Source organism: Salmo trutta, chromosome 10 (genome assembly GCF_901001165.1).
Source record: "Salmo trutta chromosome 10, fSalTru1.1, whole genome shotgun sequence".
Classification (NCBI taxonomy): domain Eukaryota; kingdom Metazoa; phylum Chordata; class Actinopteri; order Salmoniformes; family Salmonidae; genus Salmo; species Salmo trutta.
The window spans coordinates 9,809,975-9,824,308 of NC_042966.1; the positions used below are offsets into that span (position 1 = coordinate 9,809,975).

The 14,334-nt window shown below is 47.0% G+C and overlaps 1 protein-coding gene across 2 annotated transcripts in view; it reads right to left on the bottom strand.

Annotated features, from left to right (window-relative positions):
- Positions 1-2,027: 2,027 nt before the first annotated feature.
- Positions 2,028-14,334, bottom strand: part of LOC115201074 (SRC kinase signaling inhibitor 1) — a 37,641-nt gene continuing 25,334 nt past the window's right edge. The window contains exons 6-19 of one of the 2 annotated variants that reach the window (XM_029764312.1): positions 12,033-12,973; positions 11,821-11,910; positions 11,254-11,294; positions 10,216-10,239; positions 8,851-9,011; positions 8,328-8,503; positions 8,010-8,140; positions 5,785-5,932; positions 5,218-5,542; positions 4,674-4,989; positions 4,448-4,584; positions 4,126-4,281; positions 3,789-3,905; positions 2,028-2,934 (exon numbers count right to left, since the gene is read on the bottom strand). In XM_029764312.1, coding sequence (XP_029620172.1) covers positions 2,776-2,934; positions 3,789-3,905; positions 4,126-4,281; positions 4,448-4,584; positions 4,674-4,989; positions 5,218-5,542; positions 5,785-5,932; positions 8,010-8,140; positions 8,328-8,503; positions 8,851-9,011; positions 10,216-10,239; positions 11,254-11,294; positions 11,821-11,910; positions 12,033-12,973 — 2,922 coding nt within the window. In that variant the 3' untranslated portion in view covers positions 2,028-2,775. The remainder of the gene's footprint in view (positions 2,935-3,788; positions 3,906-4,125; positions 4,282-4,447; positions 4,585-4,673; positions 4,990-5,217; positions 5,543-5,784; positions 5,933-8,009; positions 8,141-8,327; positions 8,504-8,850; positions 9,012-10,215; positions 10,240-11,253; positions 11,295-11,820; positions 11,911-12,032; positions 12,974-14,334) is intronic. The other variant, XM_029764313.1, reaches the window with a different exon arrangement.

The window sequence follows — 14,334 nt, forward strand, 5'->3', positions numbered from 1 at the left end:
GCTTCACCAAAATGGATGTGGTTACAGCTTTGGTGGTGGATGAGATGAATTTGCCCCACACAAGGTAAAAACCTTTCAGATCTGATCAAGATGAATGTAGAAGTGCATCAATCCAGCCATCCGAAGCGAGTTGAACCATGGCAACATTTTGAACCATGGCAACAGTTTTTCAGTCCAACGGGTAGTCTTTTGAACTCTAATAGCCTGTGAATAGACCCCCTAAGCCTAAAGAGCACCACATGGGGCCTGTTTCTTAGAGTTCAGATGAAGTGGCCTCTATCTTAGTTAGCTAATGGAGTGTGGATTATCCCCGTTAGGGTAATGAGAGGATTGGGTTGACTGGCTCAGGACAGGTGCTAGCTGGAACGGAGTGGCTTTCTGTGTTATCTCTACCTGACTTTGAGAGCTGCCAGAAGGTCCTTTGAGGGGGACAGTTTGGGCTGAGGTGGGACAGGGCCGTTCAGATCAGCCTACTGGGTTGGAGTGCCTGCTGAACCATGTAAGACTGCTGCTTCGGAGAGGAGGGAGGAGGGCTTCAGTCTTAAGAGTCAAAAGTTTGGACACACCTACTCATTCAAGGGCTTTTCTTTATTTTGACTATTTTCTACATTGTAGAATAAAAGTGAAGACATCAAAGCTATGAAATAACACATAGGTAATCATGTAGTAACCCAAAAAGTGTTCAACAAATTCTTCAAAGTAGCCACCCTTTGCCTTGATGACAGCTTTGCACACTCTTGACATTCTCTCAACCAGATTCACCTGGAATGCTTTTCCAACAGTATTGAAGGAGTTCCTACATATGCTGAGCACTTGTTGGCTGCTTTACCTTCACTCTGGGGTTCAACTCATCCCAAACCATCTCAATTGGGTTGAGGTCGGGTGATTGTAGAGGACAGGTCATCTGATGCAGCACTCCATCACTCTCCTTCTTGGTCAAATAGCTCTTACACAGCCTGGAGGTGTGTTGGGTCATTGTCCTGTTGAAAAACAAATGATAGTCCCACTAAGCGCAAACCAGATGGGATGGCGTATTGCTGCAGAATGCTGTTTTAGCCATGCTGGTTAAGTGTGCCTTGAATTCTAAATAAATCACAGACAGTGTCACCAGCAAAACACCCCCACACCAACACACCTCCTCCTCCATGCTTCACAGTGGGAACCACACATGTGGAGATCATGTGGAGATCATCTGTTTACCTACTCTGTGTCTCACAACGACACGGCGGTTGGAACCAAAAATCAAACATTTGGATTCATCAAACCTAGAGGACAGATTTCCACCGGTCTAATGTCCATTGCTCATGTTTCTTGGCCCAAGCAAGTATCTTCTTCTTATTGGTGTCATTTAGTAGTGGTTCTTTGCAGCAATTTGACCATGATGGCCTGATTCATGAAGTCTCCTCTGTATAGTTGATGTTGAGATGTGTCTGTTACTTGAACTCTGTGAGGCATTTATTTGGGCTGCAATTTCTGAGGCTGGTAACTCTAATGAACTTATCCTCTGCAGCAGAGGTAACTCTGGGTCTTCCTTTCCTGTGGCGGTCCTCATGAGAGCCAGTTTCATCATAGCGCTTGATGGTTTTTGCGACTGCACTTGAAGAAACTTTCAAAGCTCTTGAAATGTTCCGCATTGACTGACCTTCATGTCTTAAAGTAATGATAGACTGTCGTTTCTCTTCGCTTATTTGAGCTGATCTTGCCATAATATGGACTTGGTCTTTAACCAAATAGGGCAATCTTCTATATACCACCCCTACCTTGTCACAACACAACTGATTGGATCAAACGCATTAAGAAGGAAAGAAATTCCACAAATTAACTTTTAACAAGGCACACCTGTTAATTGAAATGCATTCTAGGTGGCTACCTTGCCAAGAGTGTGCAAAGCTGTTATCAAGGCAAAGGGTGGCTACTTTGAAAAATCTCAAATATAAAATATTTATTTGTTTAACAATTTTTCGGTTACAACATGATTCCATGTGTTATTTCATGTAGAAAATAGTACAAATAAAGAAAAACCCTGGAATGAGTAGGTGTGTCCAAACTTTTGACTGGTACTGTATTTGCTCCAGAGAAACGTTGGAGGTGTGATGCACTTTGCTTTTTTGTTCTGCCTTTCGTTATTTCTGTCTGTCTTTTGTCGTTCCTATCGTCCTTCTTTCTCTTATCCTACCTTTTCCATATTCTCATCTCCGCCGAGGGGAAAAAAAGGGCAAATATTCAGAGAAGTATTACTTTTTCATCTCCTGACCCTCTCACTTTTAGACTGTGGTTTAAATGACTCAGCTGGAGACAGAATGATTCAGCGGTTCACATAAAGGAAGCAGAGTCAGACAACCGTGGTACTGTAGGATCATCATCTACTTGGTGAAAAGTCAGGGGTTCGGCATTGACATGTTAAACTATTCCATGGCATAATCGAGAAGTGCAGTTTAGGTGCCACTTAGCTTGTTAAGTGCACAATACCTCCATGACCTTTACCCTCCTCAGAAACATCAATGCCAGCCCAATGGGATAGAGCACGCTCAGTACACAATCCATTTTGGATCCAACCACAGCTCAAAGTCAAATAATATAACAACCAACATTGGTGATTTCCGATGAGCCCAACCCTTTTCTCGTCACCTGACATTGCCCACTGATAACATATTGTATCCCAGTATAGTCCTAAAAGAGCCCAGTAGTTGCCCAGACAGCTGTGAGATGGGGCAGTTGTCAATGTCAAAGGCCACCAGAGCTGTTCTGAAGAGGGCTACTCCCCCGAGGGGCATTCTAGAAGTGGAATACCTGCTGCTGGCCCTGGATCTTGGGGAAGTCCTCTCTCTGCTTCCTGGTCTTGGGCCTCTCGAGGCTGCCTTGCTGGAGGTTCTTCAGTCTAGCCGCTACAGTTGACTGGGGTCCCTTGGATCCCCCTGGTGAGTTGCTGGCATTCTACGGAAGGACAATGAGCATGAGGAAGGTTATGGTCATATCTGAGATGACATTTTTGGCTAGAGCCCTAAGTAGTGCACAATATAGGAAATAGGATTACATTTTGGGTGCAGACATTCTCACTGGTGCTGATCAGTTTTGCCTTGTAAGGGTTTGTGTTTTGAAAGGTGGTCCAAATAGAGCGGATCAATTCTGTTAATCTCAAAGTGGCTGTACCACCTCTGTTTTGATAGCTTCCCTAGTGAGATGTGTCTTTTTTTTTTTGATCTGGGAGCGATAAAACGAGACCTTTACAGAGATAAATGTGTCATTTGAGCAGTAAGAGAGTTCTGACACTTGCCTTAGTCTGTCAGCAAACCTTGAATTGAAATACGTTATTCCGCCTTAACACACTCCATGCAATATACATGTAATTCCAATATGCACGCCAGAAATGTAGGACTGTCATTCATCATAACAGTTAGTTTGTTAGAGAATTAGAGCACAGCTTAGTTAGAATACTGAATGCAGATCAGAATGTAGAATGCAGTCAGTGGAACTAGCAGGGGTGGGGGGGGGGATAGTCATTAGCGAAGTGAGACAGGGGAGTTAGATTGAATGGAATTAGACAGTATATGTTTGGTAGTCGAATCCGACAAGATAAGCACCATGTCGTGTTTTCAGCCCAGAGAACTTCTGTATCAAGCAGAATTAGAGGAGAATCTCCATGATCAACAGGCATGTTAGTGGCCCTTTAAGAAACAAGTGCAGTGGAACAGCAGTGACTGAAGCAGGGGAGAGAGGACAGGAGACAGTAGGGCCGCAGGCACTGCAAAAAAAGTGGGCATTTTTGGGGGGAGGGGCTTAAGGTTTACCTTTCTTCCCAGGAAGCCTGAGGCGCAAGGAAGGGTACGGGCTGCAGGAGTAGGCCTCGGTAGCGTGCTGGGCAGTGAGTGGGGAGGGGACACTTTGACAGTGGTTCGCTGAAATATCTGTCAGGTGGTGTGTGGCGGGTGGTGAGTGGTGTCGTGTGGGAAAGGGTCGCAGAGACAATTATCACATTGCTAAGGCACACCGAACATCGACTGCAATGAACAAAATACATACCGCATGTCATATTCTTATACATCTCGTATGCGGCTACTCGAGGTATACAATTTAGCACCAGTGTAACACGCTGTAAATTACATTAGGGAACAAAAGGACGCCTACCTCTAGTTCAGCAATGATCCTCTCTTCGTCGTCCTCATCTTTAATCGCTGAGGCGGCGATGACGGGGGGAGTGGAGGTGGGGCGGGGGGTATCAGACGGCGTCCTTCTCAGCTTGACCAGGGTCTTCGGAGCCACGACGTCTTCTGGCTCCAGCTTCTTATAAAAACAAAACCGGGTTGGCGACGTGTCTACAGTATGTGACAGAGGTTTAGAACACCCATACATCCAAATAGCCTATCTCGAAGTATCTTCAAAAACATTCATGCGTACTTTCGTGCTTTGCAGTTATTTCTTGCTCAGCCATCTCTCTCTCTTACTGTACCTTCTTGGTGGTGACGATCACTTCTCCAGTGCTATTGGTGGTGAGCCCATGGGCTGATGGGAAGCTGCGGCGAGGAGGGGGTGGAGGCGGAGACTTGGAGGGTTTCTCAGTGCGATACCTGGTAACGGTCAGCTCTGCTAAAACACACAATAATATATCTTTACAGGGCAGCTCAGTCATAACTAAAACACAAATGATATAATGTGCATGTGGTATTCAGTCTCACCAGATCCACAACGTGAGCCCCCCTCCAGCTTCTGGGCAGTGACCTGCACCATGTTGGGCTGGTGCTCAGTACTGGTAGTGGTGGTTGTGCTAGTGGTGGTGGAGGTGGTGGTGGAGGTAGTGATAGGGGTGGTAAACTGAGGTTTGGGGTGGGGTTTGGGGGGCACAGCAGGCTTGTTGATCTGCCTGGCAGCAAAGTCTAGGTCTGGGATGGCCTTCATCAGCTCAGCCTGGGTCTCCTCCAGCAGACGGTTGATGTCCTGGGCACTGAACTGGGTCAGACTAGCTCGCTTCTCCTCCCAGTCCCGCTCTGCAGCCTATACAAACACACATATTTGTCAACTCAAATACTGTATATTGGAAATATATTGCGGAAATGTACACGGATATACTGTACATGATAGGGAAAATTTGTCAAAATCAGAACATCTGTACATTTCCAGGGAAAACACTGGTAAATGTACCGATTCCCCAGTAGAAATGTACGTTTAGCATTGTGAGGGGGATTGTATAGAATGTAAAAATACAGGAGCGGTTTTCCGTACCAGTCTGACCTCCGCGGACACTGATTTGCCAGCACCGCGACGGCTCGGCAGCTCGTCCAGGACCCGGCTTCTGTAGCTGGCCGTAGGGTGGGGGTCCTGCTCAGGTCCCGAAGCGTCTGGGTCACTGCCTGATACGGGCATCCAGTTGGCAAGGCTGGCACTGCCACCCAGGTCATTGAGGCTGAGTGGTGGACTGGTCAGTATGTCGAGGTCCAAGCTCTTTCCTGTGTGCTCCGTTCGCTTGGCTGACTGGCTGGAGATGTCATCCTGGCCTTTCCACAGGCCCTCAGTCACTTTTCTGTACATACAGGTGGCATACAATACACTAACAACACACAGCAGTATCAGGGCCCTGTTGCATCTATTCTGGTGACCAGGTTTCCGGGATCAGTCAAAAAATATGAACATGCTTTCTCGTTGTATTGAAAGAGTATCATTTTTACTTATCTTGAAAACCAAGTCACCAGTTGAACGGGGCCCTCGTAACAACAGGTTATAGCAATTTAACAACAACGTGACAACAAGGTGCATACAGCGCATATTGGGTTGCGTTGTGTTAAACCATACCTGCGTAGTGTGGTCAGTGTGTCGGTCATGGTGTTACAGCGTTTCAGCAGGGCGTCCAGTCTGTGTGGCTCCTCCTTCAGGAACTTCACAGCCTCCACTTCCACCCTCAACACCACGCGCATCTTACTCTGCAGACTGGGGAACTGGTCTGGAGGGAGGGAGGGAGGGAGGGAGGCAGGGAGGGAGGGAGGGAGGGAGATAGATAGAGGAGGAAGAAATAAGCATAATTAAATCAACGAGAGAGGGAAGGAGGATATATCCAAGCTTGTTTGTAAAACAGTCCTGCAGTGTCTTTGTGTCTCCTGTCATGCTCTCTACCGGGGCTCGCTGTACTCTCTGCCCCCTGTGGTTCAGCTACCGCGTGGGGGAAATGATTTCAGGGTAATTTAGGTGCACAACAAATCTGGTATCAGATCAGTTGTTAAACAAGCATCTCGTTCCACTGTGTGGTTTTTAGCCATGATGCTACACGTGAACGTCTGCATGTGCGAGCACATCTTTCTTAATCAGACACTCCTATTATGGACGTTCACCTGCCTAATCACTGACACCATTAACACGATGTGACAGATTGCAATTATCTAGAAAGGTAATTACACGAGGGGTCAATTTTATTCCATCCAAACGGAGCAGACTTTCACACAGCTAATTGGCCCATTGTTGCATCTTCCTGTGTCGTTAGCCCCCATATACTACAGTAGCAGTCAAACGTTTGGGCACGTTCATTCAAGGGTTTTTCTTTATTTTTACTATTTTCTACATTGTAGAAAATACATCAAATCTATGAAATAACACATATGGAGTCATGTAGTAACCGAAAAAGTGTTAAACAAATCAAAACATAATTTATATTTCAGATTCTTTAAAGTAGCCACCCTTTGCCTTGATGACAGCTTTGCACAATCTTGGCGTTCTCTCAACCAGCTCCATGAGAAACGCTTTTCCAACATTCTTGAAGGAGTTCCCACATTTGCTGAGCACTTGTTGGCCGCTTTTTCTTCACTCTGCAGTCCAACTCATCCTAAACCATCTCAATTGGGTTGAGGTTGTGTGATTGTGGAGGCTAGGTCATCTGATGCAGCACTCCATCACTCTCATTTTTGGTCAAACAGCCCTTACACAGCCTGGAGGTGTGTTGGGTCATTGTTCTGTTTAAAAACAAATGATAGTCCCTCTAAGCGCAAACCAGATGGGATGGTGTATCGCTGCAGAATGCTGTGGTTGCCATGCTGGTTAAGTGTGCGTTGAATCCTAAATAAATCACTGACAGTGTCACCATCACACCTCCTCCTTCATGCTTCACGGTGGGAACCACACATGCAGAGATCATCCATTCACCTACTCTGTGTCTCACAAAGACACGGCGGTTGGAACCAAAAATCTCAAATTTGGACTCAGACCAAAGGACATATTTCCACTGATCAAATGTCCATTACTTGTGTTTCTTGGCCCAAGCAAGTCTCTTCTTTTTATTCATGTCCTTTTGTAGTGGTTTCTTTGCAGCAATTCAACCATGAAAGCCTGATTCACGCAGTCTCCTCTGTATCGTTGATGTTGAGATGTGTCTGTTACTTGAACTCTCTGAAGCATTTATTTGGGCTGCAATTTCTAAGGCTGGTAACTCTAATTAACTCTGGGTCTACCTTTTCTGTGGCGGTCCTCGTGAGAGCTAGTCTCATCATAGCTCTTGATGGTTTTTGCGACTGCACTTGAAAAAACTTTAAAAGTTCTTGAAATGTTCCAGATTGAATGACCTTCATGTCTTAAAGTAATGATAGACTGTCGTTTCTCTTTGCTTATTTGAGCTGTTCTTGCCATAATATGGACTTGGTCTTTATCCAAATAGGGCTATCTTCTGTATACCAACCCTACCATGTCACAACACAACTGATTGCTTTAAATGCATAAGGAAAGAAATTCCACAAATTAACTTTTAACTTTTAACTGAAATGCATTCCAGGTGACTACCTCATGAACCTGGTTGAGAGAATGCCAAGAGTGTGCAAAGCTGTCATCAATGCAAAGAGTGGCAACTTTGAAGAATCTCAAATACCAAATATGTTTTTATTTGTTTAACACTTTTGTGGTTACCACATGATTCCATATGTGCTATTTTATAGTTTTGATATCTTCAATTTTATTCTACAGTGTAGAAAATTGTAAAAATAAAGAAAGACATTGGAATGAGTATGTATCTCATTTTTTGACTGGTAGTGTATGCTTACTCTTGAGCTCTGTGAGGGTCTCTCCCAAAGACCTTAGCTCCATACTCTTCTGCTCCACTTCCTGCTCAGTCACCAGGCCGTGGTTGACTGACAAGTTCCTCTGCAGTTCCTCCACTGACTTCTCCAGATCACTGTGGACACCAAAAAAATGACATCAGTATAGCATAACAACAAAATGGCCACCAAGTATGCAGGCACTGCACGGTTCCAGCTCAAACACACCTTCATCTTTTTGTCTGTCTGAGCAGTTGGCACTATTTCTTCATTCACACTGACTCTATCTTGAGTTAGAGACCCTGAATTAAAGGCTAAACTCACTGCAGTTGCTGGATGAGCAGCTCTTCCTGGTTGAGGTACTTGAGTCTCTCCTCCTCCACTAGGAGGCGCTGCCTCTGCAAAGGGTCCTCCTGGGTCCGCATGGCGTCCAGCATCATAAGGCTCAGCTCCGATTCGGTCTGCCTCAGCAGGGACTGTACTGAGTCCTGGTTCTCTAACTGGGAGGGGAGACACCGACAGACCCAAATAGATGTTATTGGGACATACACACACTTAGACAATACATCAAACAAGCATAAGTCAAAACAAGCACAAAGTCCAGTCTACACACACAAAACTCTGACGAAGGCCTTGAGGCCGATACGTAAAGCTTACTAAAGAGCAGTGATACGGGCAAGAGAAGTGATTGATGCATAAACACATGTAAAAACAAACAGTGCCTTGAGAAATGTGTGTGTGTGTGTGTGTGTGTGTGTGTGTGTGTGTGTGTGTGTGTGTGTGTGTGTGTGTGTGTGTGTGTGTGTGTGTGTGTGTGCGTACGGCCACACTGTTCTCTGGTGCTCACCTGGATGTTGCGCAGCTGGGACAGTTGTTTGCGCAGCTCGCTGGTGTTCTGCTGCAGGCCATGCAGGTGGATCTGCATCTGCAGCCGCGACACCGTCAGTGGCTGGGAGGACCCTATGAGCGGTGGCGGCATCAGGGCCAACGGAGCCGACGGTGTCAGGGCTGGCCAATCAGAAAGTAGGATTAGGGTCTCATGCATTCTACTGTCACTGTAGCCAATTATATCATCCATCGTAAAGTGGGGAGGGACTACAGGATTGTTCGCAGGCGTAATGGTGATTGACAGAATGGGGAAGGTTTTTAGGACACACAGAGCCATATCCGAAGCTGTATTTCTTTACATACATTTCAATTCCAGGGGCAACAACAGAGCATCCACAACAAGCCCGAGCGAGCAAGTCTTCGATGCTTGGGGTTGAAATGACACAATGGTCCATTGAAATCACAATGAACATATAGCTTTGCTATATGGCAATTTCTCAGGCACGTTTTCTCATGCATAACAAAATAAAGGGAGTGGTTTGGTAAGACTAATTCACTCACAAACTTGGAGTTCAGCCGAACTACAAAATCACTTATTGCTTGACATGGAAAACAATTGAATTGTTTCGAAAATAGCCCATTAGCATTGATAGCTTTCCAGGCAAAGAAACGTAAAATTGGTTTTGTAATTTAGGTGAACTATTCTTTCAGAGGCGATGGATAAAACACAAGGTCGTAAAGAATGTTACAATTTGAACGGAGGAGCAGACGTACTGCAGTATACTGCTCAACTGACTTCCTGGAAGATGTCTAACCTCTACTGGGAGACAGGGAAATTGGAGCTTGGCACAACTCATTGTAGAAGAACACCTTGTTTTGGGGGAGGGCATGTGACAGTTACTGTGCATTTCTAGGTTCATTGTCTAACTAATAGCTGACCTTCTAATACCTGTCTGGAATGGGCGTAGATAAAGGGGTGAATAGCCTATTTTCATCTGACAGCACAAAATCCCCTTTCACACAGACGACTTCCTGCAATTAACCATTGTTTTGCAGGTCTGTGTGAACGGTATCAGGAATATAAATAAATCTTGATCTACCCAAAGAACCAAACATGCACACAAAGTAACCTAACCATACCATTACCGATGATAACAAGGCGAGCGAAATAACATTCCAGCATGAACAGTAGGGATTGGGAAACATATTCTGAGCCCAGTCCTGAATCCAGACACTGAACGCAGACTTAAAGAACAAGAGAATCAAAACAGAGTCCTCACAAAAACTCAAAGTGGATCAAACGAGAGACACCAACTATAAGGGAAGCAGTCTGTCATTGAGACACACAGGGGAAAGAGGATGAGGACTTCAGACAAGAAGATACCTTTCTTGTTTTTTAACCGTCCAGCTAAAATAAGGCACAAGAAGCATGGCACCCATTACTAGCATAAGCAAACACACACTTGATGGTTCTTCGTGTATATTGGTCACACGTGAGCAGTACACATATGGTAAGCAGCTCAGCTACAGAACATTTACAATGCTACGCAATGGATCATGTTATTTATATTGCAATGCTCTGCAACCCTAACCCTTACTCTGTATACTGCAATGCTCTGCAACCCTAACCCTTACTCTTTATACTGCAATGCTCTGCAACCCTAACCCTTACTCTTTATACTGCAATGCTCTGCAACCCTAACCCTTACTCTTTATATTGCAATGCTCTGCAACCCTAACCCTTACTCTTTATACTGCAATGCTCTGCAACCCAAACCCTTACTCTTTATATTGCAATGCTCTGCAACCCTAACCCTTACTCTTTATACTGCAATGCTCTGCAACCCTAACCCTTACTCTTTATACTGCAATGCTCTGCAACCCTAACCCTTACTCTTTATATTGCAATGCTCTGCGACCCTAACCCTTACTCTTTATACTGCAATGCTCTGCAACCCTAACCCTTACTCTTTATACTGCAATGCTCTGCAACCCAAACCCTTACTCTGTATATATTGCAATGCTCTGCAACCCTAACCCTTACTCTTTATACTGCCATGCTCTGCAACCCTAACCCTTACTCTTTATATTGCAATGCTCTGCGACCCTAACCCTTACTCTTTATACTGCAATGCTCTGCAACCCAAACCCTTACTCTGTATATATTGCAATGCTCTGCAACCCTAACCCTTACTCTTTATACTGCAATGCTCTGCAACCCAAACCCTTACTCTGTATATATTGCAATGCTCTGCAACCCTAACCCTTACTCTTTATACTGCAATGCTCTGCAACCCTAACCCTTACTCTTTATACTGCCATGCTCTGCAACCCTAACCCTTACTCTTTATATTGCCAAGTCAATGGGATACAGTGAAAGTCAATGTATATTTGTTTTCAGGTATCCCTGATTGATACTTACTGTCTGTCTCAGAGCAGTCATTGGCCGTCTCAATCTTGTCCCTGGAAAAGACAAAATAACTTTAGGTCCCCACTCCATGTGTACTGTATGTACTGAATGTGTGTGTGTGTGTGTGTGTGTGTGTGTGTGCATGCGTGCGTGCGTGCGTGCGTGCAACGGACGTCAGTGGGATGCTAACAGTATATCTTCCTCCACTGTCTGTGTCCCCATACCGGGCTTTAACCATTGATCCTCTGCTTCGCAACACACGACAGTCCTCCTTGCCAACGGACCAACCGTTTGAGCGGTTGAAAAATATCTAATTGGATAGCTCCATCGGCGACATTCCATCTAGCTGTGGAGTGAGCTTAAGGTACGTTCTTAACTGCGTTACACTCACCCCTTCTAAACTCGCTACACAGCAAGCGAGACCCGGCCGTTGAGCTGAGCCCAACTGCCAATCCAGGTCACGGCACCAGTGAAATGGACGTCAGTGTGCCGCTAACAGTTTAGCTTCCTCCACTGTCCCCCACCGTTACATGTGCGCCTGTGTGTGTTCATGCGTGCATGCTTGGGTGTGTGTCTCACGGGCTCTCGGCCTCTGGTCCCCTGGTCAGAACGGTCTGCAGTAGACCAGTCAGACTGGCTATCTGTTTCTCCATGGCCTCCATGCGCCCCCTTTGCAATGACAAACGTAGGGTGTGAGTCAGTTTAGATGCACACAAAATACCCATCACAGACACATAAAACGTACATGCACACACCACACGCGCCAGACACACACACACTGGCACTCTTACCTGGTCTCTGTCTCATTGCCTGGTAGCGGTGAACTGAAACCACCGCCCTCCCCTCCAGGTCCAGCCATTAAGCACAGCTGATCAGACCCCAACCCTGACCCCTGACCCCTAGCTTTGGGACTCTCCCCGAACACGGAGGAGGATACTGAGTCCCTCCGCAGGGTCTGCCTCCCAGGGGAGCCCCGGCCGGGCATGGTGCCTGAATACGAGTCCCTCATGTCGGGGATTTTCTGCGGAGACGAGGGGGGTGGCACCCGGAAGCCCATGGCCAACATGGACGCGGCGTAGGCTGCATCATTATACAGTGGGCCACCAGGCCTGTAGAGGACGCCACTGTCCATCAGCTCTCCTTGCAGAGCCGCCGCCGAGTAGGAAGTGAGGGACCGCACGGAGCCGGGTCCCAACCCTCCTCCGCCCCCTCCGCCTCCTCCACGCCGGTAGAGAGAGCCGTAGGCGTCCCCTCTCGGGGGTAGAGATGAGTGGGGGCCCGCCAGGCTGAGGCGGCCTCCTTCCTGGCCCAGGGAATAGGGGTCGGCATAGATCCCCCCTGCATCGCCCCGCAGGAGCACCATGCTCCTGGAGCCAGTGCCGTGGACCTCCTCATCGGGCTTAACATCCCTACGCTCCAGGATGGCACTGGGGGAGAAACCTGCCTGGGCGTGGTGCTGTAGCTGGGGCTGGTGGTGGAGCTGCTGGGGGTGATGCTGGTGGTGGGCCGCACTCTGGCCACCTGGCGAGGAGTGGTGGGGGTGGGGGAGGGAGTGGGTTTGGGGATGATGCTGGGGGTGAGGTTGCCCAGCGTAAGAGGATGGGCGGCCCCCACCGTAGAGGAGACGGATGCGGGACGGCGAGCCAGAGGGGGCAGAGGCGGAGGAGGCAGGGGCGTTGCTGAGGCGACGGTTGGGCGGGGAATCCTGCTGGGGCGTGTACACCATATCCCTCTGTCACCAGAGGAAGAGAGGAAGGATAGAAATAAACAGCAACATTCATGATAGAATAGAGTGGAATAGAAGGGAATATAACAGAATAGAGCAGAAGCAGAACAGAGTGCTTCTACACCTGCATTGCTTGCTGTTTGGGGTTTTAGGCTGGGTTTCTGTACAGCACTTTGAGATATCAGCTGATGTAAGAAGGGCTATATAAATACATTTGATTTGATTTGATGTAGAATAGAATAGAACAGGTTAAGGTACAACAGAATAGAATACAATAGAGCAGATACCACACAATATTACAGGTGATTGAAAGATTGCACATCAAAGACCGGCCTCCTGGGCTTTTCACACATGACAGTGTCTAGGGTTTATTGAGAATGATGCGACAAACAAAAAACATCCCGTCAGCGGCAGTCCTGTGGGCGAAAACAGCTCGTTGAGGAGCGCTCGAAGGAGAACGGCAAGAGCCGTGCAAGCTAACAGGCGGTCCACAAACAGGCAAATAACGGCGCAGTACAACAGCGGTGTGCAGAAAGGCATCTCGGAACGCACAACCCGTCGGACCTCGTCATGGACGGGCTGTTGCAGCAGACGACCACACCGGGTTCCACTACTATCAGCTAAAAACAAGAAGAAGTGGCTCCAGCGGGCACACGATCACCAACACTGGACAATTGAGGAGTGGAAAAACATTGCCTGGTCTAACGAATCCTGGTTCCTGTTGCGTCATGCTGATGGCAGAGTCAGGATTTGGAGTAAACCGCATGGGTCCATGGCCCCATCCTGCCTGGTGTTAACGGTACAGGCTGGTGGGTGTGGTGTATTGGAGTGGGGGATGTTTTCATGGCACACGTTAGGTAACTTAATACCAATTGGGAAACGTTTCCATGCCCGAAGAATTAAGGCTGTTCTGGAGGCAAAGGGGTGTCTGACTTGGTACTGGATGGGTGTACCTAATAAACTGGCAACTGAGTGTATATACCTGCTGTATAATAACCTCCCTGACAATACAACCCCCAATGGATTCTACACACACACTGGAGTAATGACTGGAGCGCCTTCATCTCCACCATCGCCATCCTGTATCTTAGCAACTGCCTCTATATCTACAGGAAAATAATCCCACTAGATGTGAGCGACTAGGCAGGGGCTGACCACCACCACATCTCACGCTAGATCCCCAAGCCCCACTGTCATACAGAATGTCCGTTATAGATCACAGCAGATCACATTGTCGCTGTATCTCTTCCCACTACTCTAGCCTGTCACCTCATAACCAACATGCCAATCAATCTCCACTAAGCCTTGTCGTCCATCCATTTGTTGTTCCATCCTTCCCTGTCTCAGTGCAGTGCTACTCGGTGGTC